A 24964-nucleotide genomic window follows, 5' to 3' on the forward strand; every position below is an offset into this window, starting at 1 on the left:
AGTTCTATAAAGTCATCGACAAACATGAATTCTACAAAATGGCAAATGTCATTGTATAAATGCTTTTATCCCATTTTGCCGCCACCTTCAGATTATTGCCCTTGAACCTCCATTCAGCCCCTCTAAAAAGACCATTTTCCCTCTAGAATTGATAAGCACGGTGTGAGCATTTCCATTCTTTTGTACTGGCAATAAATAACAATATATTTACACTCATTATCTGCCAAATTTGCAAATGCAAAATTATTTGTAGAATTTGCATGTAAAATCTGTAAACACTTTTGCTATTCAATTATTTGCAGAATTTGCATATGCAAAGAGAAGTACTACAATCTGCACACAATATTGAGAGATCGTCCAATGAATATATATCATAGGAAAATGGGCAGACTGTTTTCCATATAAGCACCAATTTTCGCATTTTCCCAAAATGAAGGGTTTAAGTTTCACACTATAAGCCCATGCTGTAGTAAATAGTACTCCCTCCATTCCATAATATATGGCACAACTATTTTTTAAAGTTGTTTCATAATATAAGACACGCAGGGGCGGATCCAACGTGGGTGCAAGGGGGACTCAAGTCCCTCCTACACCCACAAAACCCATGGATACCCCCCTAAGCCTCCCCTTCAATTTTTTCATCATAGTTGATAAGATAGGAGGTGCTAAAGGTCTCATAATAGTATTTTAGTATAGTTTAATACTAAGATTATGTGTTTATATCGGTGTACTCGGTATGTTGAGTCCCCCCAACTTTTTGTTTCTGGATCCGCCCCTGAAGACACGCAACATGCCTGTCATTAACTAGCACCTCTTTTTCACTAAAATATTAGTATAATATTTAAATCCCACACCATCAAGTTCTCTAATTTTATTGGGTGCATGCATTCTATTTATTAGGGTAACCCAAACTATGAGGTGATAATAATTATTTCTTGGTTTTTGGGTTAAGAGTGGTTATACTGGAATGGAGGGAGTACTAGTCATTACCAATCTATAAACAGTACTTAGCAAGCACAATACATGTTTGAGGCAGTAGCTTCCATAAACCTTAGCAAGCAAAGTACATGTGAAAACATCATTAAAGAGTAAACCGCACAGTATTCATATTATTAAAGAGTAAATTGCATTGTCAATACACCGAGCTTGGTATATCAAATTTCCATTTCTTATAGTACATTTTTAATTCTCCATAGACGTATGGAACCCCAACTCAGCCACTCTCGTTAAACTTAGGTCATGTTTGACATAACTGTGGATCCAAGAATCTAGCTCCACAAATCAAAGGATATGGATTAGCAATTACATTAATAACATTTAGATGAATCATTTTGTTCCCATTTTAGATTAAAAAAAGCTTTAAACCACTATAATTTTACATATAAACTTCAAATCCAGCATGAATCTGAGACTTGAAGTGGTGCCAAACATGGCCTTAAACTAAGTAAACATAAAACCGTCTACAAGATTCACAATCACAACCAAATAAGCACCAAATTTTTAAGGTGCTGAGAAACACTCTTGGGCCGGACAATCAATATTATGGCAATACAGTTCAGTTAAATAGGTCATAACACGAGATATGACAATTGATATTTGTTGTAGAAGGCGTCAACTAATTAATTACATCACATTTTCATGGCAGGTACAAGCTCAGAACTTGTCTATGGGGATACCATCTCTGACTACCTCGTATGCGTCACGGCTGCGGGTCTTCTTCACACCAGCAGTGAAATGAACCTTCGATCCCTCAGTCTTGATGGCAGTCACCTTGGTCCAAACAAGCACTTTCGTCTTCAAGCCTTCGATATCAGAGAGCTTTCCCTTCTCCAGGTAGCCAGTCACACAGGTAAAGAATCGCAGAACAGACGAATCCTTGTACCCGACATCACAAGCTGAAGGAATGTACACGGTTAGCTTCTTTGTCTCCTCATTGAACTCATAGTTAGTAGCATCCCTTGGGAAGAGGCCCGCGGGCATGTCATATTCCTTGAGAAGGTCTGGCAATGCTTTCTGCATCTTCCCTGAGACCAAAACATGTTTATTACTCACAATCAGATATAAGTCTACTTGGGAAAAATGTCATAAACATAAGAAAAAATGGCCTACATGCCTTCAACGTGGAATGTGTAGGTAATATGCATGGATGCCATCTTTAACTTTTGTATATATCACTGCCCATAGCAATATTATTTGAGTTGCTTCATAAGTGATAAAATTTGTTAACTCTAGCTGAAGGGATGCAACGGCCATTTGAGTAGAGAAATAATGCAAAACTAAGTAAGAAGTGTAAGTTGTGTTTGTTTCCTTCTGTTTCTCTACAAACTAGATATCGGCGTATAATTCATCCTGTTCATATGTTATTTCTAGGGATACGCACATTGGGCGGTACAGCTAGTTGCTATATCTTATTTTTGTTGAGCTAGATAATGGATGGCATATATTGATTGATGTCCATCTGTTTATGTGTGCCATACAGCATATTGAATGGTGCAGCTATTTGCTACATCACATTTTTGTTAGAAATTCAATAATACAGAATACACATAGATACCTTTGATCTTGTTCACCATCCATTTAGCTCCTGTTCCAATGCTTGTAGAGATTGACTGTATTCAATATGTAAATAGTAATGTTAGAACTTACACTGCATAATTTGGCTTATCCTAGCAGAGTCTGGAACTCAGATAGTGAAATGCCATACTTACCAAAAACGTCTTATACACTACATTTATAATCATGGTAACGAATATCAAAAGGAAGCTATTAAAATGTAGTATTCCAAAAATAGAATCCTGACATGCTTCATATAACTAATAAGTGCCATATAGAAATGACAGTGAGCACGATTACAATGCTTTAGCTTAGTTCACTTTGCATGCTCTGGTAAGATTCAAGAATCATGATGTGCTATAATAGAAGCGAAGAAACTTGGTACTCCAGTTACGCATCAACTCTCAAGTCAACTGTACAATTCATCCTATAACGAACAAGCAGAAATAGACTAGCAAAAGAATTTGCAGCTTAATTGACTAAGACCTACATATTATCCCCACCATCACTACCAGCTAATATGGAGCAATGACCCTTGTATTTTCACAAGTCAAGGACTCAGGAGTCAAACCAACTTCCTCCAGTCACTGACTTCCTCCCATGTAGATATAACTGAAATTATCTACTTCACAAACACCTACAGCGCAGTGCCAACCATAATCAGATCATCATATCCACTGCACACCTTCATTCAACACGGACTTAGGCATGATCCTTTCATTGCTGCATATTCAACCTTTTCATTTGATACCATGTAGTTATTTGATGGTCTAGCCCCTGACCGGTTGTCATAGTGTTAATCTATACTCAATATACCAGGAACTATGCAATTATAGCTTCTGGCTACCAAGCATTGGACGGTCAGTTGGAGAAATGATTGATAACTTTTAAGTATAAACAATGTTTTATTTTTTAGAATGCCCATGCCCATGCTAATGGAATAAGTAGATTTCTAGTTAAGTATGCTTTCATGATGAGACCATGCAGAAGTGCAGCCCAAAGGGACAAAAGAATCTAAAATCAAAATAGAATCACTTAACATGTTCAAATGTGATGCCTTTACTGGATTAGTTCATTTATTTATTGATGATTCATGAGTAATTAGTTTATCTTCTGACATACAAAGTTTCAAGATGGTCCCTGTATTCTGAGTCAATGTCAGTATTGTGTCAAAGTTCTAGACACGTGAAATACATTTTAATGTAAGAAAGTATTTAATGTGCCGGCGAGGGCTAGGGAAGATTGTGGCATCGAGAGCTTGGAAACAAAGTAGCTAGGGGATTTGATGCAGGGATTTGCATTGTGATGGCCAGTAAAATAGAAGTGGATCTTTGCAAAACTGCCCTTGCAACGGTGTCGGCACCTCCGCGTCGGCATGCCACGTCATCAGTCAAAGCGTGTCGTGGCTGTTTCGGACTACTGATGGACGCTGAATCGAGTTTAGGGGGCTAATAATGCATTTTGAGAATTTGGGGACCTAGATGACACACCTGCACAAGTTTAGGGACCACCCATGCACTTCACTCTTTAATATTTTCTAGTTGTGATGTAAGAAAGTATTTAGTGCTTTTTGCTTGTTATGTTGATCGTAGTCGTAGCAAGGTCAGTTCATATAGATCTATAAGAGGATATATTGGGAATCGTTTATACATTATTAGCCAGTTGAATAATAATGTCATGAAGAAGCATCAGGTAGTGAATCTCGTGTTTCTTGCTTGTTGCTTCTACCCTATTTCCCTTGATTCTGACAGGAAACGATGTTTAGATACTGTAGTCAACTATTGAAGCCAGTACTATACTTCATGATGCGGTACAGTTCACGCCAAAATTGGAAGTTTGGTTGAAATTGAAACGATGTGACGGAAAAGTTGGAAGTTTGAAGAAAAATTTTGGAACTAAACTCGGCCCTTGTACAACTCTTGATTTCATGTAAAGTTGTCTGCAAATTTTTATGCACATATTACTGTTTTTATCGGAAAAAAACATAATACTGGACTTTGACTATGAACCTTTCAATTAACAACTACTCATTACTCCCCAAAAATGAATGAGGGACATTTTGTTAATGAAATGACTAACCAACTAAGACCTAATCCAACACAGCAAGATGCTGCTGATCAGGCCACAGGGCGGCGCACGGCATTCATTATCATCAGTCGTCCACATTAGTAGCAAGATGCTGCTACTAACAGCACAACCTGGACGGTGACAATTTCTACTAACCGCCGCCTTGAATTCCACTCGATGCCCTTCCCTGTATCAGCGGCATCCGCTTCAACTAAAAGCTCCAACACAATCAACGAAACACATTCGGCAATCTTTGCCACCGGATCGATCAATCTTCTCCACACATTGACATTGGAGACCAACCCCTTATACAGGTGACTCCATCCGAACCACTCCATACGCTAAATCCGCAGCAATCTAAACTCTTCCTGAAGAAACCATCTACCGCGCAAGATTAACCAACCACTCGACGACCAATGCAAGCCGATAATTTCAATTTAACAAGAAAACAAGAAAAGATTCTGGGTGGAAAAGGAGAAAAGATCTGAGTAGTAGGATGGGGAGTGGTTTACGCTGATGTCGTCGCCGATGGAGTCGATCTCCTTGCTCGCCCTCTTGCTGAACCAGTAGCTCCCCACCTTGTTCAGCACCTGGTCCATCTCCCCCCTCTCTCCAATCCAAATCCAAATCCCCAATCCGCCTCCACGAATCCAACCGAAATTGGGGGGAGATTGGAATGAGGAAGAAGAAGCAGCCGCTGCTACCCACCCGCCGGGTTCTCCTCTCTTCAAGTGAGCCGTGCGTGCGGCGGGGGGCGCGTGCACCCGGTGTATGGACCCGAGTGAATCTCCTCCGTTCGTCGGCGCCTCGAGATCCGTGACGCGGGCGGTGGTTCGTGGACCGGGCCTACCTGCCCACGAGTTCGAGGCCACAGCTGATGATTGCGGAGGAGGACGAGGGGGGAGACGAGAGTGACGTGGCATCTATTTTACCCCCGGATTTTTTTTTAAGAGGGAAAGTGACGTGGCATCTGCTCGGGGCGCTAGATGGGCTTGGGCTTTCGTTGTCGCGGCCCAGCAAGGCCCATCGGTGTCAGGACGGTATATAAGCAGCTCGGAACGCAAACCCTAGCCCTCGAGGTGAAGGAGCGCACTGCGAAGCGAACCCTTCTCCGCCGCCTCCGCTCTTCGCTGCACGGTGCTAGCTCGCCGCCGTCCGTCTCGCGCGCCTCAAGGTAAAACCAACTCTCCTTGTTCGTTAGTCTAGCGAGTGAGTATGTATCAGTATTGCCATCTCGACTTGTTCGCACGGAAATGAAATTTGCATCCGCGTCTTTGGTGTGCTGTGTGGGGGGGATAGATCATGGGTGTATCTGTGTTGAGATGGTGTAGTTTGTTTATTTATTTTTCCTCAGGGAGCACTAGCGTGGGTAGATTGTATCCTGCACTCATCTCTATGGATTGCCTAGGCTATGCGAGATTTGTTTGTTTGGCTTTGGAATGTTGTTTCCTTTCAAGAGCTTGCCAAAGTATGAGTTGAGATTGTGGTGCGTTTTGTGAAGTGCGTGTTCTAGAGTTGGTCAATTGGGACCTCCTCCTAAGGCTGGCACAATCTGCCTGCTTGTGGAGAAACGTCGTGAACATGTACGATTTTGTTGCTGCTGTTAAATTAGTAGTTTTAGATGGGACGAATTATCTCTGTTGCTGCATGATGGCATGCTTCAAAACCACCAACCACTTGTGCTAGGTGAAAACAAAAGATGCGCCTTATTTTCACCTGACATTCCGGGAAGCTTGTCAAATTGGCCTTCTCTTTAAATTTTCATGGTGCTATCACGCGGCTTTCACTTGTCTTTTTTATGGTTTTCTTCGTCCAATCGGTTAAAGTCACAATTTAGTACCATTTGCAGTCAGGGATTGATTTTGCGTTCACTACAGGGTTATCACAAGATGTATACAGCAAGGAGGAAGATCCAGAAGGACAAGGGTCTGGAGCCAACTGAGTTTGAAGACACTGTTGCTCAGGTTATTTTATTTCCTCTGAATTCATTGATTGGCATATTTAGCATTTGAAACTCTGGATCTTAACTATCTGTGGGGGACAGGCATTTTTTGACCTTGAGAATGGGAATCAGGAGCTGAAGAGTGACTTGAAGGACCTTTACATCAATGGAGCAGTGTATGTGCTTTGCCACAAATTTATTTGAAAAACTGTGACTTGTCTGTTCTGGTTGCCGTCAATGGACCTTTTCTCTGAACTTTTTTGTTCTGGTTGCAGTCAGATGGATTTACCTGGCAACAGGAAGGCTGTTATTATTCATGTTCCATACAGGCTGCGGAAGGCATATAAGAAGATCCATGTGAGGCTTGTTAGGGAACTTGAGAAGAAATTCAGTGGGAAGGTAAATTTCTAAATGCATAATCCATGATTTGCAGCACTTATTTTGTAGAATTATTTTCACTTCTGACAAATTATGCACTGACCATTTCTCTTGGATATGTAAAGTCTGAAGTCTGAACATTTGCCATAACTTATTGATGCAGTTTCCTGGACAAATTTCACTAAAAGTCAACAATAGACACCTTGCTTTAACCTGGTAAAAAGAGCATAGTAAATACAAAAGGAAAAAGTCTATACCATTCTCGTGGTTGTCTATACTTAGGCCCTCTTTGTTTAGGCTTAGGCTTATTGACCTAGACTTTTAAGTCAGCTTATTGGCTTATATGATTTATAAGCTAGTGGATTTAATGTCCTAAGTTTAGTGATGGAGTCATACATCTATCTCATATAAGCCAAAAAAACTTCTCCAACCTAGCTTTTGGCTTAATAGTGTTAGAGTAGCTTATGGCTTCAAAAAAGCCAAATGAAAAAGCTGCTTGTTTGTTTTGGCTTAGACTTTTCGACTTATAAGTTGGCTTATAAGCCTAAACAAAGAGGGCCTAAGTAGTTTGAGAACTTATTCTATCCAGTGTCGGAATTGAGGGATGATAACCTGAATTCCAACTTTTGTTTGTTATAGGGAAACCAGCTTAACTGCTCAGTACAACTTTTTAGTCCCTAGATGCTAACTGCAATTTTTTTGTGCTAATAAAGATGTCCATCAAGAATACCCAGCTGTAATTCTGAGTTTCTGCCAATTATATTCTGAGCTTTAGACTTGTGTTACTATCTTCCTTGAAGTTAATCGTTGTGCAATTTACTCTAGCTTTCTTATTATTTCTGCTAACACTCTTGCTGGATGTCATGACAATATTTTTTGATTGCTAATTTGATATAGGATGTGGTTCTGGTTGCAACTAGAAGAATAGTGAGGCCCCCAAAGAAAGGCTCAGCTGTTGTTCGCCCTCGTACCCGCACACTTACTGCTGTTCATGATGGCATCTTGGAGGATGTTGTGTATCCAGCAGAGATTGTTGGGAAGCGTGTCAGATACCACTTGGATGGTAGAAAAATCATGAAGGTTTGTGTTTATATCATGAACATATAGCTATGAGCTGTTGGACTCTAATTTTTCTTGAGTTGGAATTTGTGACAGTTTATTGTTTGCCCCTTTTTGTGTGACTGCATGTTTTCTCTTGAACATTTCTAGTACCTACGATTTTACTGACTCTGTAGAAGAGATTCATCTTCCTTTCAAGTAGTAGGTATAAGAAACTTCTTTTCCTCAAGAAATGCAGAGATGTGTTTCTCAAAGCATGTTCCCTTTGCACCTCAAATTTTAGATGGGAGTGTTTTCTATCTATTACGGTTAACTGATTTGCGCTTTTTATGTTTGAAATCGAGATGTTATTATTACAAATGCCTCACTGATCCAATTGTTCCTATATTTATGTGGTCATTTTAGTGTTTGTTTTTGTGATTTTTAACGCTAGCCCTCATGAGATTCTCAATATCTGCACGGTTTATTCATTTATTTTACCTTAGCTGTATTTCAAACATAATCAAGGGCGCTAATGATTTTTATGCTGTCTCGCTGAATTCAAACAACGCTGACCTTGTATGAACTTGTGCTGCAGATCTTCCTGGACCCAAAGGAGCGCAACAACACCGAGTACAAGCTCGACACTTTCAGCTCTGTCTACAGGAGGCTCTGTGGGAAGGACGTCGTGTTCGACTACCCCATGACCGAGACTGCGTAAACCATGTCATAGTTAGTCGACGGCTATCTTTGGCCGCAAATGCTGCTACTCTTCCTAAAATAGACTATAACTGTGGTTTCCTATATGCGAAAAGTTTTGACAGTCCTGTGATCTGCATATCTGATTGCTAGAACTGGTTTAAATTGTTCAGGTGTTTTCCAACTGCAGTTGTAGAACTTGTTGCTATGTTCAATGGTAGTATTTTCAACGTGCAAAATAATCTCCCAAATGTTTCAGATTTGTTATTGTTGATGGGTAGGGTAACATGCAGCTGAGCTTTGAAAAGAGAAGATGGTACTTCCTTCACATCTCTTGATGAGATTTGCTGGTCAGCAGACCGTCGAAGGTTTTGGTGTGATTTTAAGTACAGGGTCAATAGATCGATTGGTAAACGTTGCTCTAGTAAAACATAAACACAACAAAGTTTGATTCGCTATTTTTTGCAGCCTGCTGTGGATTTTTTTTTTTTTTGCTTTTGTAGAATTTCATTTAACATTTACAATAATAATGTCTTTCTGGATGAGTACTGCTAGACATCCGACCCTGTCTCCTATGCCAATCAATTCACTCCGTCTCCATACGAGTCAACTGCTCTTCGTCGTGAGCCTTGACCATACGTTATAGCTGAGACTGAGGGCATGTTTGGATAGAGGTATTCAGTCTCTTTCACATCGGATGTTGGGACCTATTCTATAACTTTGGATTATTCGCGAGACGAATCTATTGAGTCTAATTAATCGATGAGTACCCTATGTGATGCTAAATATGTGTTAATTATAGATTAATTAGGCTTAAAAAATTTGTCTTGCGAATTAGCTCTTATTTATGTAATTAGTTTTATAAGTAGTTTATGTTTAATATTCCAAATTAGTGTCCAAACATCCAATGTGACAGGGAAGTTTTAGTACCTAGATCTAAACACCACCACCTGAATCAAGATGGCTAGTTTAGGGGCCTATTCACTTTGATGCTTTTTTCAACCATACCTTTTTTGGTAAAGTTGCCAAAAAAAATGTTTACGTTTAGTTTATTGCCAAATTTGATAAATACATAAAAAATCTTGCCAAAATTTAAATTTGGTAAACGTAATTGGATTCCTTCAATGAAATTGACGGACAGCTGCTTCTTTCTTCTTCTTCTTCTTTTCGTTGCATCTACTGAGGGTGAAGGCAAACATAGTTGGATTCCTTGAAATTGACAGACAGCTACTTTTCTTTTTTTTTTTAGTAAAGAGAGAGCTGTATTAATGTTTAAATAAAGGGTTACACTCCTGATTTAATAAATCTAGAATTCTTGCGGGAGCACACAACCTCCACTCCGCGCAGGACCTAGAACACATTGCCATTTGTGCTAAAACATGTGCTACCCTATTTACTTCTCTTCTTTCTGTGCGACAAATTCTATTTGTTGAGTCATCGTCAGCAGTGAAAATGAAATGTCAGGGGCCAATCTAACCCATAAACTAACTATGGAACACGCAAAAAAAAAACACAAAACAGTTTTTTTTTTAAAAAAAAAAAGCTTGTGCTTACATCAGTCTAACAAGTAAATGCCGTCGATTAAAATTTCCGAGAATAACGGGTGGCCGAAATTTACGAAGAATTTTTTTTTTGGGGTGCCATGGCCAGGTCTGGCTGTAAAGAACAAGGCTAGTTTGATTTGAAGTAATTTTTCTTTACCATGGTGCAAGTTTTGCACTAAATTTTTTAGAGTAAAATTTCTATAATGGTAGGCGAAAATTAGCATCGAAACAATTGCCGTATTGAAATTGTAAAAGACAGAAGTAGAATAAAAATTAACTTCAATCCAAACAAGCTTTACTACTCTCCACATTAGGTACCCAAAGTCGCACCATGAGGACTAACGTGGAAAGGCAGCTTTGAAAAATATTGCCAATTTGTAACTTTTTTTAGTCCAAAAATGTTGACTTTCTTAGAAACTTATGGGGCAAGTTTATTCCGGTTTGTATTCCCTCGAAAGGAAATTTCCATAAGAAAAAACGAAACTACTCCCTCCGTTTTAGGTTATAAGATATTTTGACTTTGGTCAAAGTCAAACTGCTTTAAATTTGACCAAGTTTGTAAAAAAAAAGTAGTAATATTTTTAACCTAAGACAAATTTATTATGAAAATATATTCAATTATTAATTTGATGAAACTAATTTAGTATTATAAATATTACTATACGAGAAAAATGTCCGTGCGTTGCAACGGGTGAAAGATATTTTAATCTTATTATTGTTGTACGGTTTAGATAAGGTGAAATTCACTATGGGAATTCGCTTGGATATTCTTTTTATAAAATCATGAGCCGCAATTAAGGGTCTAATAATCTCAAGTTATCATGCAAGTTTTTTAAAGAGATTTCTTATACGACTCCTTCTGTATTTCTAAAAAGAAGAAAATTAAAAACTGACTCAAATACGGATCTATATTTCCAAAAGCGATTGAACTTAAAAATCGATTCAAACACGGATGACGTACCAGTACCAAAAGTACCAATAAAAACATCTCCAATTTTTATAATAGTAGAGATTTAACTATAAACTTAGTTAAAGTTGAAACAGTTTGAAAACATTAATTAAACGAGTCCACCAAAAAAGCGAAGACGGGGAGGAGGCCAGAGTTTGCTTAAGCGCCAAGTCTGGCGAAGCTTCTCCCCCACCGCACGGCTTACGTCACGGTGAGCCGTGCCACTGACATCTGGGCCCCACGCGGAGATATTTTCCCGACCCGGCCGGATCACGAAGGGTCCGGAACTCGGCTATAAATACCCACCCCCACCACTCGATCTCGCCTTTCCTTCCGATCTCTCTCCCTCTCTCTCTCTCTTCTTCTTCCTTCCCTTCTCAACCCGACGACCCACGCGAAGCGAACTCTCGCGAGACGAGACGAGAGTAGTAAACCCTAGAAACCTAGAGGAGATCCCCACCACCACCACCACCACCATGACGGTGGATCAGAGGACGACGGCGAAGGCGATCATGCCGCCGGTGGAGATGCCGCCCGTCCAGCCCGGAAGGTGAGATCTTGTTCTCCAACATCCCTTCACTTTCCCCTCTCTCTTGTGGTTACTTTTAGGGGGTGGGGTGGTTCGAGTTTGGGCCGGAGTTAGGGGTTGGGGGTTCGCTCGATTCGTTGGTGGATCGAGCGATTTTGGGTGTATGGGTTGTGGATTTTAGGTTGGATTGGTTGTATTTGGGCGGGGTTGGGTGCTAGGGTTGGTGGAATTTGGGGGGCTAGGGTTTCAGGATCTGGTTATTTTGCCTGAATATGAATTGGGGGTGAAGGGTGCAGGGTTGGATTGTGGGGGGTGACCGTGCGGTGTAGGGATCATGGAAGATGTTGGGGATTTTGTTGGGTTGAAAGCTGGGACAGGGTGGGCGATTGGGGGAGGTGGGATCTCTGGATCCCCTTTTAATTGGGCGGCAGTGCTTTGCTGGAGTCCAAATCAATCGTTGTGAATTCCATAGCTAATGTTTGTAGTTGTATATATTATAGGTAAATTGAGTGTTTTGGGTTCGAACCCCTTTGCAAGTTTCGGTTTTTTCCCCTACTGTGGGTGACTTTGGTAGTAGTATTGTTTCAATGGTGTGATTACCTGTTGATTTTGTGAGAGAAGGTTCGAATTACTTGTTGTTTAGAGTCTTGAGTAGCAAAGTTATACTACTATGGTTCTAGTCAGCACCATCTCCACAGAAACGTGTCGTATGCCCCGAGTCATCTAACTTAATGTCATTCTTTGTTGCTGTACACTGTTGTTATATTTTTGTAATTTTTGTCAGTTTAACTTCGTAATACAGTCTCTGATACATGTATGTCTATTTGTCTTGTCTTTTGGTAACTAGAAAATGTGGAGGCGAGGAAAGTACTGGAAACCTTGATTCCGTCCAACCGATAGGTATGACTGCTTTGATTTGAACACCTTTCGTAAACAGGAAGTACTGATTGAGATGGGTCCCTTGTGTCCAGCGGTGAAGTGTGAGCACAAAATAACTGCTTGTGTTTCAGCAGGAGCTCTTCCCTGTAATGAGCATGCACTCTTGGCCCAGCAGACCCCCAAGGGAGATGCGCCATCAGTGGGCTCTAAGATTTGGTGTGTTTAACCGTTCTGATATGTCTGGCTTGCTCAATTTGTTGGAGCATGCGGGCTATGACTACCAGGCTTAACTGGTTTTTTAGTATAGAGCTGCACGAAAGTATTTTTTTTCCTTGTCTTTTCACCAGCTGGTTTCTGATCAGCTGGTTTAAGCATATTCAGTTTCTCTCTTGATTTGATCCTGTTCAGCTGTTACATTGTGTGAAATGGAAGAAACAATAACTGAGTAGGTCCAGTGAATAAAATAAGCATCAGTGCTTTTGAGATGTTACGAGTATTTTTCTAAACAATTAGCTCGAGCTTGATTGATTGAGTGAAATAGTATATCTATGTGCGTGTTGCTTGTATGAGCTTAAGGAATTGTTCGCAGAATTCATTGAAATGAATAACTGGCAAATTAGAGTTTAGTTATCAAGCGTGATTATCATCATAATAGTACCTGTTTCTGTGGATATGGTCTGTTTGTAGGAACATAGGAAAGCATATGTGTTTGTGGAGAACAGTTGATGGCACTGGGGTTATTGAACGCGTTTAGTTCATGTTTCTGTGGAGATGGTCTACCTTGTGGGAAACATTCATTGTTCTGTTCTGCTATGTCCTTTTCCCTTGGTTATGTGGATATTTTCCCTGAATCTGTAGAACAATTACTAAACTTAAGCTCCTTGTTTAGCAGGAAAAAGCGACCACGGAGATCACGCGATGGACCTACTTCAGTTGCAGAGACCATCAAGCGGTGGGCCGAGCTCAACAATCAGCAGGAGCTTGATCCACAGGGTCCAAAGAAGGCAAGGAAGGCACCTGCAAAGGGTTCAAAGAAGGGCTGCATGAAGGGGAAAGGAGGACCGGAGAATACACGTTGTGACTTCCGTGGTGTGAGGCAACGTACCTGGGGCAAGTGGGTTGCTGAAATTCGGGAGCCGAATCGGCAAAGTAGACTCTGGTTGGGGACCTTCCCAACTGCCGAAGCTGCAGCTTGTGCTTATGACGAGGCAGCCAGAGCAATGTATGGTGCAATGGCTCGCACTAATTTTGGCCAGCATCATGCCCCTGCTGCTTCTGTTCAGGTTGCACAAGCAGCTGTCAAATGTGCTTTACCTGGTGGTGGCTTAACAGCAAGCAAGTCTAGAACATCCACTCAGGGTGCATCAGCAGATGTTCAAGATGTTTTAACTGGTTGCTTATCAGCATGCGAGTCCACTACAACAACAATTAATAATCAATCTGATGTCGTCTCTACCTTACATAAGCCAGAAGAGGTTTCTGAGATCTCTAGTCCACTGAGAGCTCCACCAGCTGTCCTGGAAGATGGTTCTAATGAAGACAAGGCTGAATCGGTTACCTATGATGAGAACATTGTCAGCCAGCAGCGTGCCCCTCCTGAAGCCGAGGCTAGTAATGGAAGAGGTGAGGAGGTCTTTGAGCCTCTGGAACCTATTGCCAGCCTACCAGAGGACCAAGGAGATTATTGTTTTGATATTGATGAGATGCTGAGAATGATGGAAGCTGACCCTACGAACGAGGGTTTGTGGAAAGGCGACAAAGATGGATCAGACGCCATCCTGGAGCTTGGCCAGGATGAACCTTTCTACTACGAAGGGGTTGATCCAGGCATGCTGGACAACTTGCTCAGGTCTGATGAGCCAGCATGGTTATCGGCAGATCCTGCGATGTTCATCTCCGGTGGCTTCGAAGATGACTCTCAGTTCTTTGAGGGCTTGTGATTTCCCCTTGGCGGCAGCCGGCCATACTAAAATTTTCTGGTGCTTTGGTCGGCTAGCTCCTGCACATCGCCCTCAGGATCAGCAAGAGAAACACTGGACCGGATTGGGTTCGTTGGCGGAACTGGATGAGCATCTAGTAGCTAAGGAAAAAAGATCCTTTTATTTAGTTCTGTAGGCAATGGAACTCCTTGAGAACTCCGTTTCAGTGTTTGTTAATTTGATAACGCTTGCTTGTTTGTGTGTATATCGATCTCTTTTGAAGCAATGAGGAAAAAAAAAAGGACTGAAGAAAATGTGTATATATTCCAAGCGTTCTTCAGCCTTTCTTAGCCTTCATATTTTACCTATGCACGTGGGATGTTACAGTTTTAGAGCTTGTGAGCCTTCTCTAAAACTGGGGATTAAAATGCGACTAGGCACGGTATGTTCAATCTAAGCCGAACTCCCTAGGGTGTATTTGTTTGGTGCCGAACTCCCTAGGGTGTATTTATTTGGTGTTGTCTTTTTTTCATTATCCTAAGATTGCAAGTTACAAAGCCGAATACCCGTCCTAGTACCACTAATATATGCGATACCAGTTGCGACATTTTGAGATGAATAGATCAAGAGAGTATTTTCGTTGCTGTTAGTATGTACTATGTTTTATAGTTGTACCCCTCGTTATGCTAATTACTGAAGCCTCCGTAGAGAGTACCGAACATTCCCCATTTTTAGCAAGCGACCTTAAGGTACTTGCAAACCGATCCTAATAGGGAAACAAAACCATGCTGACTAAGCTGAACAAACGTTGCTGAAGTTAACCAAGCAGGCCGGCAGCTCCAATCGTACGCGCAGTACGGCAGTAGTGTGACGATGTGCGTCCGTACTCCCGATAGTTGAACTACGCCAATATTCTTTAAATAAATGAAAAACAAATTGAATTAGGTCTGTCTTTCTTCTACTTTTGGCCTTCACCATCCTAGGTTACACATTGTACATACACACTCACATGTGCCAACCAAGAGAAGACGGGCAAAAGTTGTGAATGCTACCACGCTATGTTGTTATCAGATCTTCGGGCGTATCCACTCGTCTCCTCTGCAACTGTCTCCCAACCCTCCACGATCTTCTCAGCGTATGCAGCCTGTCAGACACAGGCAACAGATTATTTCAGTTCTCAGCTACTCACAGAAAACCAAGGTTTTCAACATCTGTGTCATGTGCACCAACATCATAATGTGCAATCTATTCGGAGCAGCACAGACACTGGAGTACCAAATAACCTATATTTTAGTTACTTTAAGTGATGACCCAATATTGTAGTCACCAAGAAAATTATGGATCAAGGTGCTTTTTTGGGCAAAGAAAAAAATAAAGAAATAAAAAAAAGGCAGAGGCTTGAGAATAATACCTGGCTTGTAACATATCCTTTTATCATCTCAAGCATATCCTCCTTCTTCTCTCGGTCTAGTCTGTTGAGTTCACTTCTATTATTTTCCTGCATATTGTATAACCACATTGTAAGGCACTCGCTAAGATAACTAGATAATAGACTGCAGTTAGATGACAGTAGTAAGTTTTTGGTTGAAGGCTGTAAAAACATAAAGAACAGCACACCGCTTACAACAAGCGATCTAAACAATTTAGTGAAGCAATACTGCTGCCAAACCTAAAATCAGTGCAGTTGTTCTGAACTTATAAAGTTCTGATCCATGCAAGCAAGTCAGTGGAGACTTCTTCATAATTTGCTCATGGGTGATAAGAAAGTATGCTCCAGAGTGTGAATAAAGCCTCACATGAGCGTCATCGGTATTTCCTATGCAGATTATATTTTAATGTATTTGTGATTAGTCTAGTTGATTAATAAATTTGGCACACAGCTCGGAGCTACATGTGTTAAACAAATTGGAGATAAAGGAACAGAAAACAACATTAAGGAATAATGGTTTCATGGTACAGATGACAGAAAAGTAGTTCTGAATCAGTATGAAAATTTGCACAACATTGGATTCTTGAAGCAATTTAACAAGCGACTTAGAGAGAAAGTGGTAAAATACACAAAGGTAGTTAATCTAATTTTGCATAAAAGCATAAATTAAAGATCGTCACAGACTCTCACAGTTATATGGGCCTAAAAGATAACTAGCACTAAAAACATAATAGCATATATGCTTTGTCTGCTATTGGTCTTATCATTGGCACTGAATTGTACTGTTCAGTTCGGAGGACAAGATTAGATGGGGCGTGTCAGTTCTATGAAGGGTTGCCCATGTATTTGGACAATTAAACACATGAAACATAGCGATTACCTTGATTCTCTCATATTCCCTTAGTGCACAGCATTTAGCATCTTCAGTAGCCCTTATTGTTTCCCTTAACTCTTCAACTTTGCGAAGCCTAGATTTATCACCACCAAATATTTTTGATGCAGCTGCTTCGAGTTTTTCAATCCTCAATTGCAATGATGCCAGGTCTGACATGAGCGTTTGTACAGTCAATAATGCACTTGCCCGATCAGAAAATGCAGTGTGGACAGACAGCATTATCCCTAGATGTTCATGGAGAGTGTCCTGCATAAGGAAAACATTTTGGAATAAGACTACTTCAGAACCAGGAGAACTAACAACAACAATCAAACGATTTCAGGTGTTACCAGATATTTGACAGTTTGTGTATTCAAATCTCGACATGCTCGGCTAGCTTTGACAGCTGCAGTGGCTATACGTTTGCTGTCAGCAGCTCTTATCCTCTGAGAGTCATACATTGCTTCCTCCGTCTCAAATTTTGTAAGTTTGATGAATGCCAATCCAAGTGCCCCCATTGTTTCACCCATATCTTGCTGAGCCTTCACAAGTGCTTCAGCCTATGAAAAAAAACAGAAAGAAGGCAATTAACTACCCTCTAAACAAAACAGAAGGCCAAATAACGTAGAGAGCTACAGTTGCAATACTACTAGCTTCATCAAAACGATTTTTTGCACTTTACAGCAACACTCAAATTTTGGTATATGATAGATGCTTCATTCTCATATCAACTATTTGATTCATGATATCAGGATAACTAGAATTTTGTAACTTCTCTTGGTATGGTTAATGGTTATGAACCCAACTAACAATATCGTTCACCTTGAGGACTCTAATAATGTTGAGCAATAGCAAGTATAGAAAAATTCCTCAAATGCAGTTAGGCCATAATAAGCTAGCTCGTCAGGCAATAATACGTGCATTTCATGGTTAGAAATAAAATTGGCAACCAAATAGAATAGCCATGGTCAAGCTAGTTAATGATTAAACGAAGTTCTGGTCTTGTGAGTTGTGAGAAACAAAAAAAGAGCCCCTAAAAGAACACATCTAAACTACACCATTCAAATGGCAACAGACTAAACACTTCTCATAGCATGGTTAACAACAAAAGGAACAATGAGAGACAGAGAATGACACCACAACTGGACTTAATAGACAAAAGAGGAACAATTCTATAAGGTCTGATAAAAGCATCTCTTGGTCAAAAATGAGTGCAGTGAACTTGAGCCTAAAACCAGGAGTCCAGGACTTCACTGCTATAGTACCCATTTTTTCCGGTGTGTCTACTAAAACTATCATCAAACAAATAGTAGCAGCCTTCAAAATCCTTGTATGTTGTCCTATTAGTCCACAATACCAATACCATGATAACCTGGGTTCCACATGTGTGATGGTGCAATTAGAATATGTAGAGCCTAGTCTTAAATTTAATGTTGCAAAGACACATGAGGGATGCATTTTATGTTAAAGGGCAAAGTAAGGACGCAAAGGAAGCACAAAAAACATGGGTACCAACTATAAGGACTTGGTACACTAGACCAGCTTTGTGATATGAAAATTATTAGCCCATAGCATTCTTAAAAGCATTATGCTTTTGGTTTAGTACTCATTTTCACTCCATCCTTGTTCACAACAAAAGCAGATGTATTCATTTGAACAACAACAATCGCATGCCCACTATTAATGAGAACTACTTTCAGCTTCTTGGAATAAAATACTCATTAAAGGATTAATGGAGCAAGTATTGCATAGTTTCATTAATAGTTTCATTAGATTGGGATTATTACTAACTTTTAATTACAAAAGGACATAATTCCAATGAAGAGGAGTTAATAGGGGGCAGCCTAGTCAGTAGGGGTACCTCTAATACGCGAGTGATCGCGTGCGCAGGGAACACACGATCGGGAAAAAAAACCCATGTGTACAATTGCATTGATGCATTTTCAGGTATAAACATCCACGCGCTTGTTTTTCTTCAGTTCTAGATATAGTTGATTTTCAGGTATAAACATCCACGCGCTTGTTTTTCTTCAGTTTTAGATATAGTTGGTTTGCATTGGTTGATGCCTATTGCCCAACATAAACATATCCCTAATAAAAGGTACTAGTTGGTTGTCACATATTATTTGTAGTGGTTTGGGGTGACCTAACATCCTAGTGTAATTAGGTTGTTGTTTTGGGTCACAACGTACTATTTTTCTATGTAGGATCTTCATGCAAACAAACATCCCGTGTATAAACTTTACAGAGAGAATCTTTCTGTGTATAAAGTTTATACACAGAAACTTCCGATCTAGAAACTTTATTCATATAAACTTTATATATAAAAAGTTTCTATAGATGAATTTCAAACGAATTTAAAAAATCAAAAAAGAAAAAAATGGTATGCACTTTTTATTGGACCAAAAGCAGGCCCACGGAGGTAACCACATACAAATTTTGATCTGCAAGTATGCACATCTTGTTGGCATCAAGAAAAAGAGAGAAAAGCTAACTTGCATCCATCAAAACCAGTAACAGAAAAAAAAAAGAAACAGCCGCAAGAAGCGGTTAAAAAAACAAGAAAAGAAAAGAAAGAGGAGTTGATCTCGGGAGCACGAGCCTGGCAAAAAGGGAAAGGAAACCAATAGCGGCACTGAGATTCCAGCAACCGATCGTGCATTATCGATTTCGAGTCATCAGTACTAATTGATCTCAGATTTGTGGCTTGTCCAAGACAACGATTCGTTAAGATTGGAGGGATTACTATCAGCGGAATTATGTACACAACAATTAGCCAGGCTAGTGAACAGTGTCTAACCCATCACATAATGAATAATGTTTTATCTCTGTTGACTAACAAGACAGAGCTGACTACTTAAATATCACTTTAAAACAAGTATTTCTGGCATATAATCACCAATTTATTATATATGCTAGCATTTTCATTTCGAAACCTCTCCTTGTTTATATATACAATCATCAAAACTGGCATTTAGACAGCATTGAATAAAACAATGTTTGACCAATCAAATGGGTTCGTAATTACTACCCCTACTAAATCCTCTTATTGTTTTTTATGGTTGCAAATAAATGCAAAGATTCCTCTGATTCTCTCAATGTCACCTTCCTACATGCTGCAAATGTAGGGGGTGTTTAGATCCACCGGCAAATTTTTTTGCCCCGTCACATCGAACGTTTGAACACATGTACGGAGTATTAAATATTGACAAAAAAAATACTTGCACAGTTTGCGTGTAAATTGCGAGACAAATCTTTTAAGCCTAATTGCGCCATGATCTGACAATGTGGTGCTACAGTAAACATTTGCTAATGACAGATTAATTAGGCTTAATAAATTCATCTCGCAGTTTACATGCGGATTATGTAATTTGTTTTGTTATTAGTCAACGTTTGATACTTCAAATGTGTGTCCGTGTATCTGATGTGACCCGGCAAAATTTTTTGCTGGTGGAAGTAAACATAGCCGTAAGCAGCAAATAATTCGTCATACTACATAATGATGACCTTTGACATTCACTTATGCGATATTATGCTGGTCTAGCTCATGTGTTTCGCAGGTAGGCCTATGAAATACTCCCTCCGTCCTATAAAAAACCAACCTAGTACCGGATGTGACACATCCTAGTACTACGAATCTGGACATACATATGTCCAGATTCATCGTACTAGAATATGTCACATCCGGTACTAGATTCGTTTTTTATGGGACGGAGGGAGTATGCTATTTTATAAAGTATATTGGGGTATGGGAAAATGTGACCGAAACTTGCAGGATATTGCTTCCGTGTACTGTAACACGCAGGCCAAAGCAATGCCTTTTCATGACTGGAGTAAGACATAGATTCAGCCTTCATTTTCCAAAACAAATGTATCGAACCATTCATTCGATTTCAACCCCTAGCAGCTTTCAATGTGTGCCAACAGTACTCATGTTGTATTTAGACCAATTTCGATTTGAGATGTGACTTTCTTTCCTTTCTATATACTTTCCATATCCCCAAAATCCATACTTAGTGTTAATTTGCACAGAACCTTACCATCACATAATAGACGCTACATCCTATGTTTCATATTTTGTACTAGCCATTCAGGTTCAGAAAACAAGATTAAAAATGGATGGTAATATGACTTGGGTTATTGTTACAAGCGAAACATTAATTGCAGGCCCAATGTTTGCAGTTAATTTAACGCTGGGTTGTAACACCGCAAAGTTTTGCCTTAAAAAGATAAGAGTGGACAAGAATGTGTTAGCATACATCAATAGTCTATCCTAAATTGCACATTTATTTGATTATTAATAGTTCTCGGGGGGAAAAGGTAATTATATACCAATTAAAAGTTTTCAGGTAGAAAAGGTTTATAATTTATCATCTAGTACTGAATAACTTGGCTTAGACTAGCTTTTAGTGGGATACAGTAACTACTAAGATTTTGATTTAGATTGTATCCGTATTTGGCAAACCTACTAAGAATTTACATTGCATTACATCAGTGATCACTCCATCAGATAAATCAGATCCAACTAACCCATATCTCCAGTAACATTTGATGAGAGATTACCTGTTGTGATGCGCTAGTCAACTGCTGCTCCCAATCCTGCAGCTTCTGCTTTTTGTCTAGGAACTCCTTATCCTCCTCTACCAAAGGCGGCCTGACGCCGCCCCAGTCAGACACGACTGATTGCTTCAGCTCCTTAAATATCCGCAGAAGGTCCCTACCGCCCTTGGCTGGCTGCACCACCTCCTGCGGCGCAGCCACGGCCTCCTCGCCGGCGAGCAGCTGCCGTGGCAGCCGCGCCGCGCCGTCGAGCATCCGCGAAGCGACATCGGTGGTGCTCGGCAGCGGCATCTTGCCCTCGGCCTGCAGGAAGACGCGCAGCTCGTCGCTGGGGCCGATCGCGGGGTGCTCAGCGAGGCGCCACAGGTACCTCTCGAGGGCGGCGCGGCGCTGGGCGACGAACTCGTCGCGCTGCATGACCTGGCTCTCGACGGTGTTCTTGTCCGGGCGCGGGGGCACGAAGTGGCCCCGGAAGGCCTCGGCGAGGCGGTCGGCGAGGGTGACGAAGTCGCGGAAGCGGCGGCGGACGGCGTGGCGGCGGTGGTCCCCGCGGCGGGCGCTGGTGACGAGGTAGGAGATGTAGGTCGGGGCGGATCCGGGGACGAGGGAGGTGGCGGCGGGCTCGGCCTCGGGCGTGGGGTCGGAGACGGCGATGAGGGCGTAGTCGGACGCGGCGGATCTCGGGGAGGCGGAGGCGGAGGCGGATGCGGAGCGCGGGGAGGAGGAGGAGGAGGCGGCGACGTCGGCGTAGGAGGGCGGGTCCACGAAGGAGGAGGAGGAGGACGGGGAGAGCGGGAAGGCGGCGGCGGCGGCGATGGTTGGGGAGGGCGGCGAGGCGGCGGAGGAGAGGAGGGGATCGAAGGTGGAGGCGACGGAGGCGTAGTCGGAGGCGAGGGGGAGCGTCTCCATGTCGCCGTCCCCGTCGCCGGCGGGCATGTCCGGCGGCGCCGTGGAGGACATCATGGCGGCGCGGCGAGGGTTGCGGCGCGGCGAGGGGTGGGTGAGACGGCGTGCGTGCGCGTGTCTGCGCTGCGTTGCGGATAGTTGCGGTGGGGTGCGGTCACCGCGTGGTAGGGATAGACGATCGCGCGCGCCCACGTGGCCTGTCGTGCGCCTATCGGACAGCGTGGAGTACGCGAGAAGTTAACTAGACTTTCACGATCGGGTTTACCGCCAGGGAGATATTTAACCATTTGCAACATTTAGACGTGGCAATTAACTTTTTGTCACTGTACCCACATGTCATAGACACATGTGGACCCACATGTCATTGAGATAGGGGTGGTAAATAATTATTTGTCAAATCTAAAAGTGACAAATAGTTAAAAGCCCCACCGCCAGGGGAGACCGCCGTGAGGTCGCGTCGAATGATCCAACCGTTGGCTCCCATCGTTTTGCCAAATTACATGGGTCCGTTTGGTTTCTTGGAAAGAGAAAATTGACATTAGCCATCGTGGGGTTAGGGTTTCCTCATAATGACATGGCTTTGTTATAATGCGATCTTCAAATGTACCCATCTTGCCACACTGTCATTTCAACCAGTTTCGGTGATTTGCAAATGTTTTCCACTGTAATCTGTCATTTTTTCCCCATGTACCTATCGCAGCGGCGACGAGCGGCTGCGACGACGACTGGGCGCGCGGCTGTGGTGATGAGGCCTCCTCGCCGTTGCCATCATCGTCGGCACCGAGCTTACGGCGGCGGCACAGGCTGCCCGAGCTCCCGCAGGTCGCTGCTCTCCTTCGACGCGGCCACCGACTCGCTGGAGGCCTCCTGCTTCATCGTCGCGGCCACATCCTCCTCCGCCTTGACGCTATGGTCACCGGCGTGCGCCGCTGGAGAGCCTCTCGTCGCTGTTCGCCGTCTCCGGCTTCCCCTCGCCGTCGCCGTGGATGCTTTGTTCTCTCTCCTCTCTGATGTTTAGTTCTTACCGGATGGAGATATTGCATCACTCGACCTTGTGGCGGAGCTCAGCGGCGCGTAGGCGGCGGAGCTCGTCCATCCACCCATAGGCGATGGGGGCATCAGGGCCGCCCTCCGCCTCATCCTCCATCTCCTCTTTCTCCACCGCCGAGGCCACGCCGCCGTCGCCGGCGAAGAAGCGGCGGTGTAGCCGATGGAACCAAAGGCGACAGCTGGTGGACGTGAGGCCTGGGCACACGGCGAGGGGGCTCCGCGTCTGCACCTCCTGCTGCCTCCGACGAGTCGGTGGCCGCATCGAAGGAGAGCAGCAACCTGCGGAGCTCGGCCAGCTTGTGCAGCCGCCGTAAGCCCGACGCCAATGATGGGGTTTCTACTAAAACAGACTGACAAGGGCATTTGGATCAAATCAAATAAGTAAAACAGTGAAAAACATTTGCAACTCACTACATTGGTTGAAATAGCAGTGTGGCAAGATGGGTACATTTGAAGATAGCAGCATAACGAAGCTACGTTCGGAGATGGTATTCTGGCGAAACCCTAACCCAACGATGGCTAAATGTCAAGTTTCTCCCTTGGCAAAGGCTAGCCTAGCCTTACCTAGCAAGGCTAGTTATTCGGTTAAAAAAGCTAGCTTTTAGAAGCAAGCTAGCCTTGCGGGGCGAGAAAAATCTCGTTGGCCAGGGAGAGCCGATTCAGCTAGCCTTCAATGGCAAAATTCTACTCATGCAAAAAAGGTAAACGGGAAAGCTGTACTCGCACAAAAAAATGGGGATAAGAAGAGAGCGACCTAGACTTCTCCGAAATCAAAGATATTCTTCAACAACTCGCTCTAATCTCGTCGCCCTCTTCTCGTTAAAATCGGCCTCTCCACCTACCAATAAAAGCCACAACCATCTGGGGGGGAATCGATCGGCAAAGAGGCAAACTCGTCCGCGAGAACTCGATCTGCAGGGTAGGCACGTAGCCGCTGCTGGATCTTCTTTCCTCTGTTGCACCAGGGCTTGTCCTCTTCTTTTTCAGGTATGTTCGATTACTCCATGAGAACACGAGCATAGTTCTAGGTGGGTGAACATGGATAGAGTTTTGCTTTCTACCTGATGTGGTCTTGTGATGTCAATAGCATTTACTGTGATGTTACTTGTTCAAAGAATTATCTAGAGTGCTCAATTGTGAATTCTTTTTTTTGGCTACTGCTTTGAGCGACGGGCAGAGTATTAGCAAAAGAAGACTATTCATATAGCCAATTCTTCCGGCTGAAATATATCTTCCATCAACTACAGTGCACATATATAGATGATTTTAGGATGTTAGAAGCTATATAATTTTTTTGTTCACTCAGAATCTTTAATTATCTTGTGTTCTACTATACATATACAATTGTTCCTGCTATTTTGAATGTATCACTAGTAGTACTGATTTGCACATATAACCATGGTATGTTCTTAATTGACTATAGATGGACGATAATGTGCCAATCAATAGGTGAATCGTTTTCTTCAATGCTTTTATAGTGGCATATTGGACACTGATGTTTTATGTGCGCAACACTAGAGACCCAGTTAGATATTCATTGTTAGAGAAAAACATAGAGAGGATGGCCTATCTACAGAAACATTGCATTTCTGAACTGCATATGGGTAAATCGGTATTTTTCAAACTGTGTCATAATTGCGTACTATGA

The 24964-nt window shown here is 42.1% G+C and overlaps 4 protein-coding genes across 8 annotated transcripts; 2 read left to right on the forward strand and 2 right to left on the reverse strand.

Moving 5' to 3' along the window:
- Window positions 1-1481: 1481 nt before the first annotated feature.
- LOC127774886 (uncharacterized protein At5g01610-like) lies at window positions 1482-5328 on the reverse strand. Its single transcript, XM_052301178.1, has 3 exons — window positions 5133-5328; window positions 2555-2609; window positions 1482-2024 (listed from the first exon to the last, which is right to left on the reverse strand). Exons 1-3 carry the CDS (start codon window positions 5217-5219, stop codon window positions 1654-1656), a joined length of 513 nt encoding a protein of 170 aa, XP_052157138.1. The 5' UTR covers window positions 5220-5328; the 3' UTR covers window positions 1482-1653.
- Window positions 5329-5680: 352 nt separating this feature from the next.
- LOC127775026 (40S ribosomal protein S7) lies at window positions 5681-8940 on the forward strand. The gene is made up of 6 exons (XM_052301328.1): window positions 5681-5794; window positions 6498-6584; window positions 6665-6738; window positions 6838-6961; window positions 7838-8020; window positions 8577-8940. The coding sequence occupies exons 2-6, from the start codon at window positions 6510-6512 to the stop codon at window positions 8697-8699; spliced, it is 579 nt and encodes a 192-aa protein (XP_052157288.1). The 5' UTR covers window positions 5681-5794; window positions 6498-6509; the 3' UTR covers window positions 8700-8940.
- Window positions 8941-11499: 2559 nt separating this feature from the next.
- Window positions 11500-14821, forward strand: LOC127772719 (dehydration-responsive element-binding protein 2B). 5 transcript variants are annotated; one of them, XM_052298672.1, is made up of 4 exons: window positions 11500-11720; window positions 12547-12599; window positions 12710-12794; window positions 13468-14821. In XM_052298672.1, exons 1-4 carry the CDS (start codon window positions 11647-11649, stop codon window positions 14516-14518), a joined length of 1263 nt encoding a protein of 420 aa, XP_052154632.1. In that variant the 5' UTR covers window positions 11500-11646; the 3' UTR covers window positions 14519-14821. The 5 variants fall into 5 exon arrangements, with proteins under 5 accessions (XP_052154632.1, XP_052154634.1, XP_052154633.1 ...); XM_052298674.1 differs by having other exon boundaries at window positions 13471-14821; XM_052298673.1 differs by having other exon boundaries at window positions 12713-12794.
- Window positions 14822-15393: 572 nt separating this feature from the next.
- On the reverse strand, window positions 15394-22388 carry LOC127772718 (sorting nexin 2A-like). Its single transcript, XM_052298671.1, has 5 exons — window positions 21364-22388; window positions 17151-17360; window positions 16807-17067; window positions 15909-15995; window positions 15394-15641 (listed from the first exon to the last, which is right to left on the reverse strand). The coding sequence occupies exons 1-5, from the start codon at window positions 22321-22323 to the stop codon at window positions 15546-15548; spliced, it is 1614 nt and encodes a 537-aa protein (XP_052154631.1). The 5' UTR covers window positions 22324-22388; the 3' UTR covers window positions 15394-15545.
- Between the last annotated feature and the right edge of the window lie 2576 nt (window positions 22389-24964).

Source organism: Oryza glaberrima, chromosome 5 (assembly GCF_000147395.1).
Source record: "Oryza glaberrima chromosome 5, OglaRS2, whole genome shotgun sequence".
Lineage (NCBI taxonomy): Eukaryota > Viridiplantae > Streptophyta > Magnoliopsida > Poales > Poaceae > Oryza > Oryza glaberrima.

Bases quoted from the DNA above. Each gene is read 5' to 3' on its own strand.
- LOC127772719 (XM_052298672.1), top strand. From the start codon at position 11,647: ATGACGGTGGATCAGAGGACGACGGCGAAGGCGATCATGCCGCCGGTG. The intron at 11,721-12,546 runs GTGAGATCTTGT...TTTGGTAACTAG, and splicing joins CCGCCCGTCCAGCCCGGAAG to AAAATGTGGAGGCGAGGAAA. The intron at 12,795-13,467 runs GTGTGTTTAACC...CTCCTTGTTTAG, and splicing joins TCAGTGGGCTCTAAGATTTG to CAGGAAAAAGCGACCACGGA.
- LOC127772718 (XM_052298671.1), bottom strand. From the start codon at position 22,323: ATGATGTCCTCCACGGCGCCGCCGGACATGCCCGCCGGCGACGGGGAC. The intron at 17,361-21,363 runs GTAATCTCTCAT...TTTTTTTCATAG, and splicing joins TGACTAGCGCATCACAACAG to GCTGAAGCACTTGTGAAGGC. The intron at 15,996-16,806 runs GTAATCGCTATG...TACAATATGCAG, and splicing joins GGGAATATGAGAGAATCAAG to GAAAATAATAGAAGTGAACT.
- LOC127774886 (XM_052301178.1), bottom strand. From the start codon at position 5,219: ATGGACCAGGTGCTGAACAAGGTGGGGAGCTACTGGTTCAGCAAGAGG. The intron at 2,610-5,132 runs GTAAACCACTCC...TATTGAATACAG, and splicing joins CCATCGGCGACGACATCAGC to TCAATCTCTACAAGCATTGG. The intron at 2,025-2,554 runs GTATCTATGTGT...TTTTGGTCTCAG, and splicing joins GATGGTGAACAAGATCAAAG to GGAAGATGCAGAAAGCATTG.
- LOC127775026 (XM_052301328.1), top strand. From the start codon at position 6,510: ATGTATACAGCAAGGAGGAAGATCCAGAAGGACAAGGGTCTGGAGCCA. The intron at 6,739-6,837 runs GTATGTGCTTTG...TTCTGGTTGCAG, and splicing joins CTTTACATCAATGGAGCAGT to TCAGATGGATTTACCTGGCA. The intron at 6,962-7,837 runs GTAAATTTCTAA...AATTTGATATAG, and splicing joins AGAAGAAATTCAGTGGGAAG to GATGTGGTTCTGGTTGCAAC.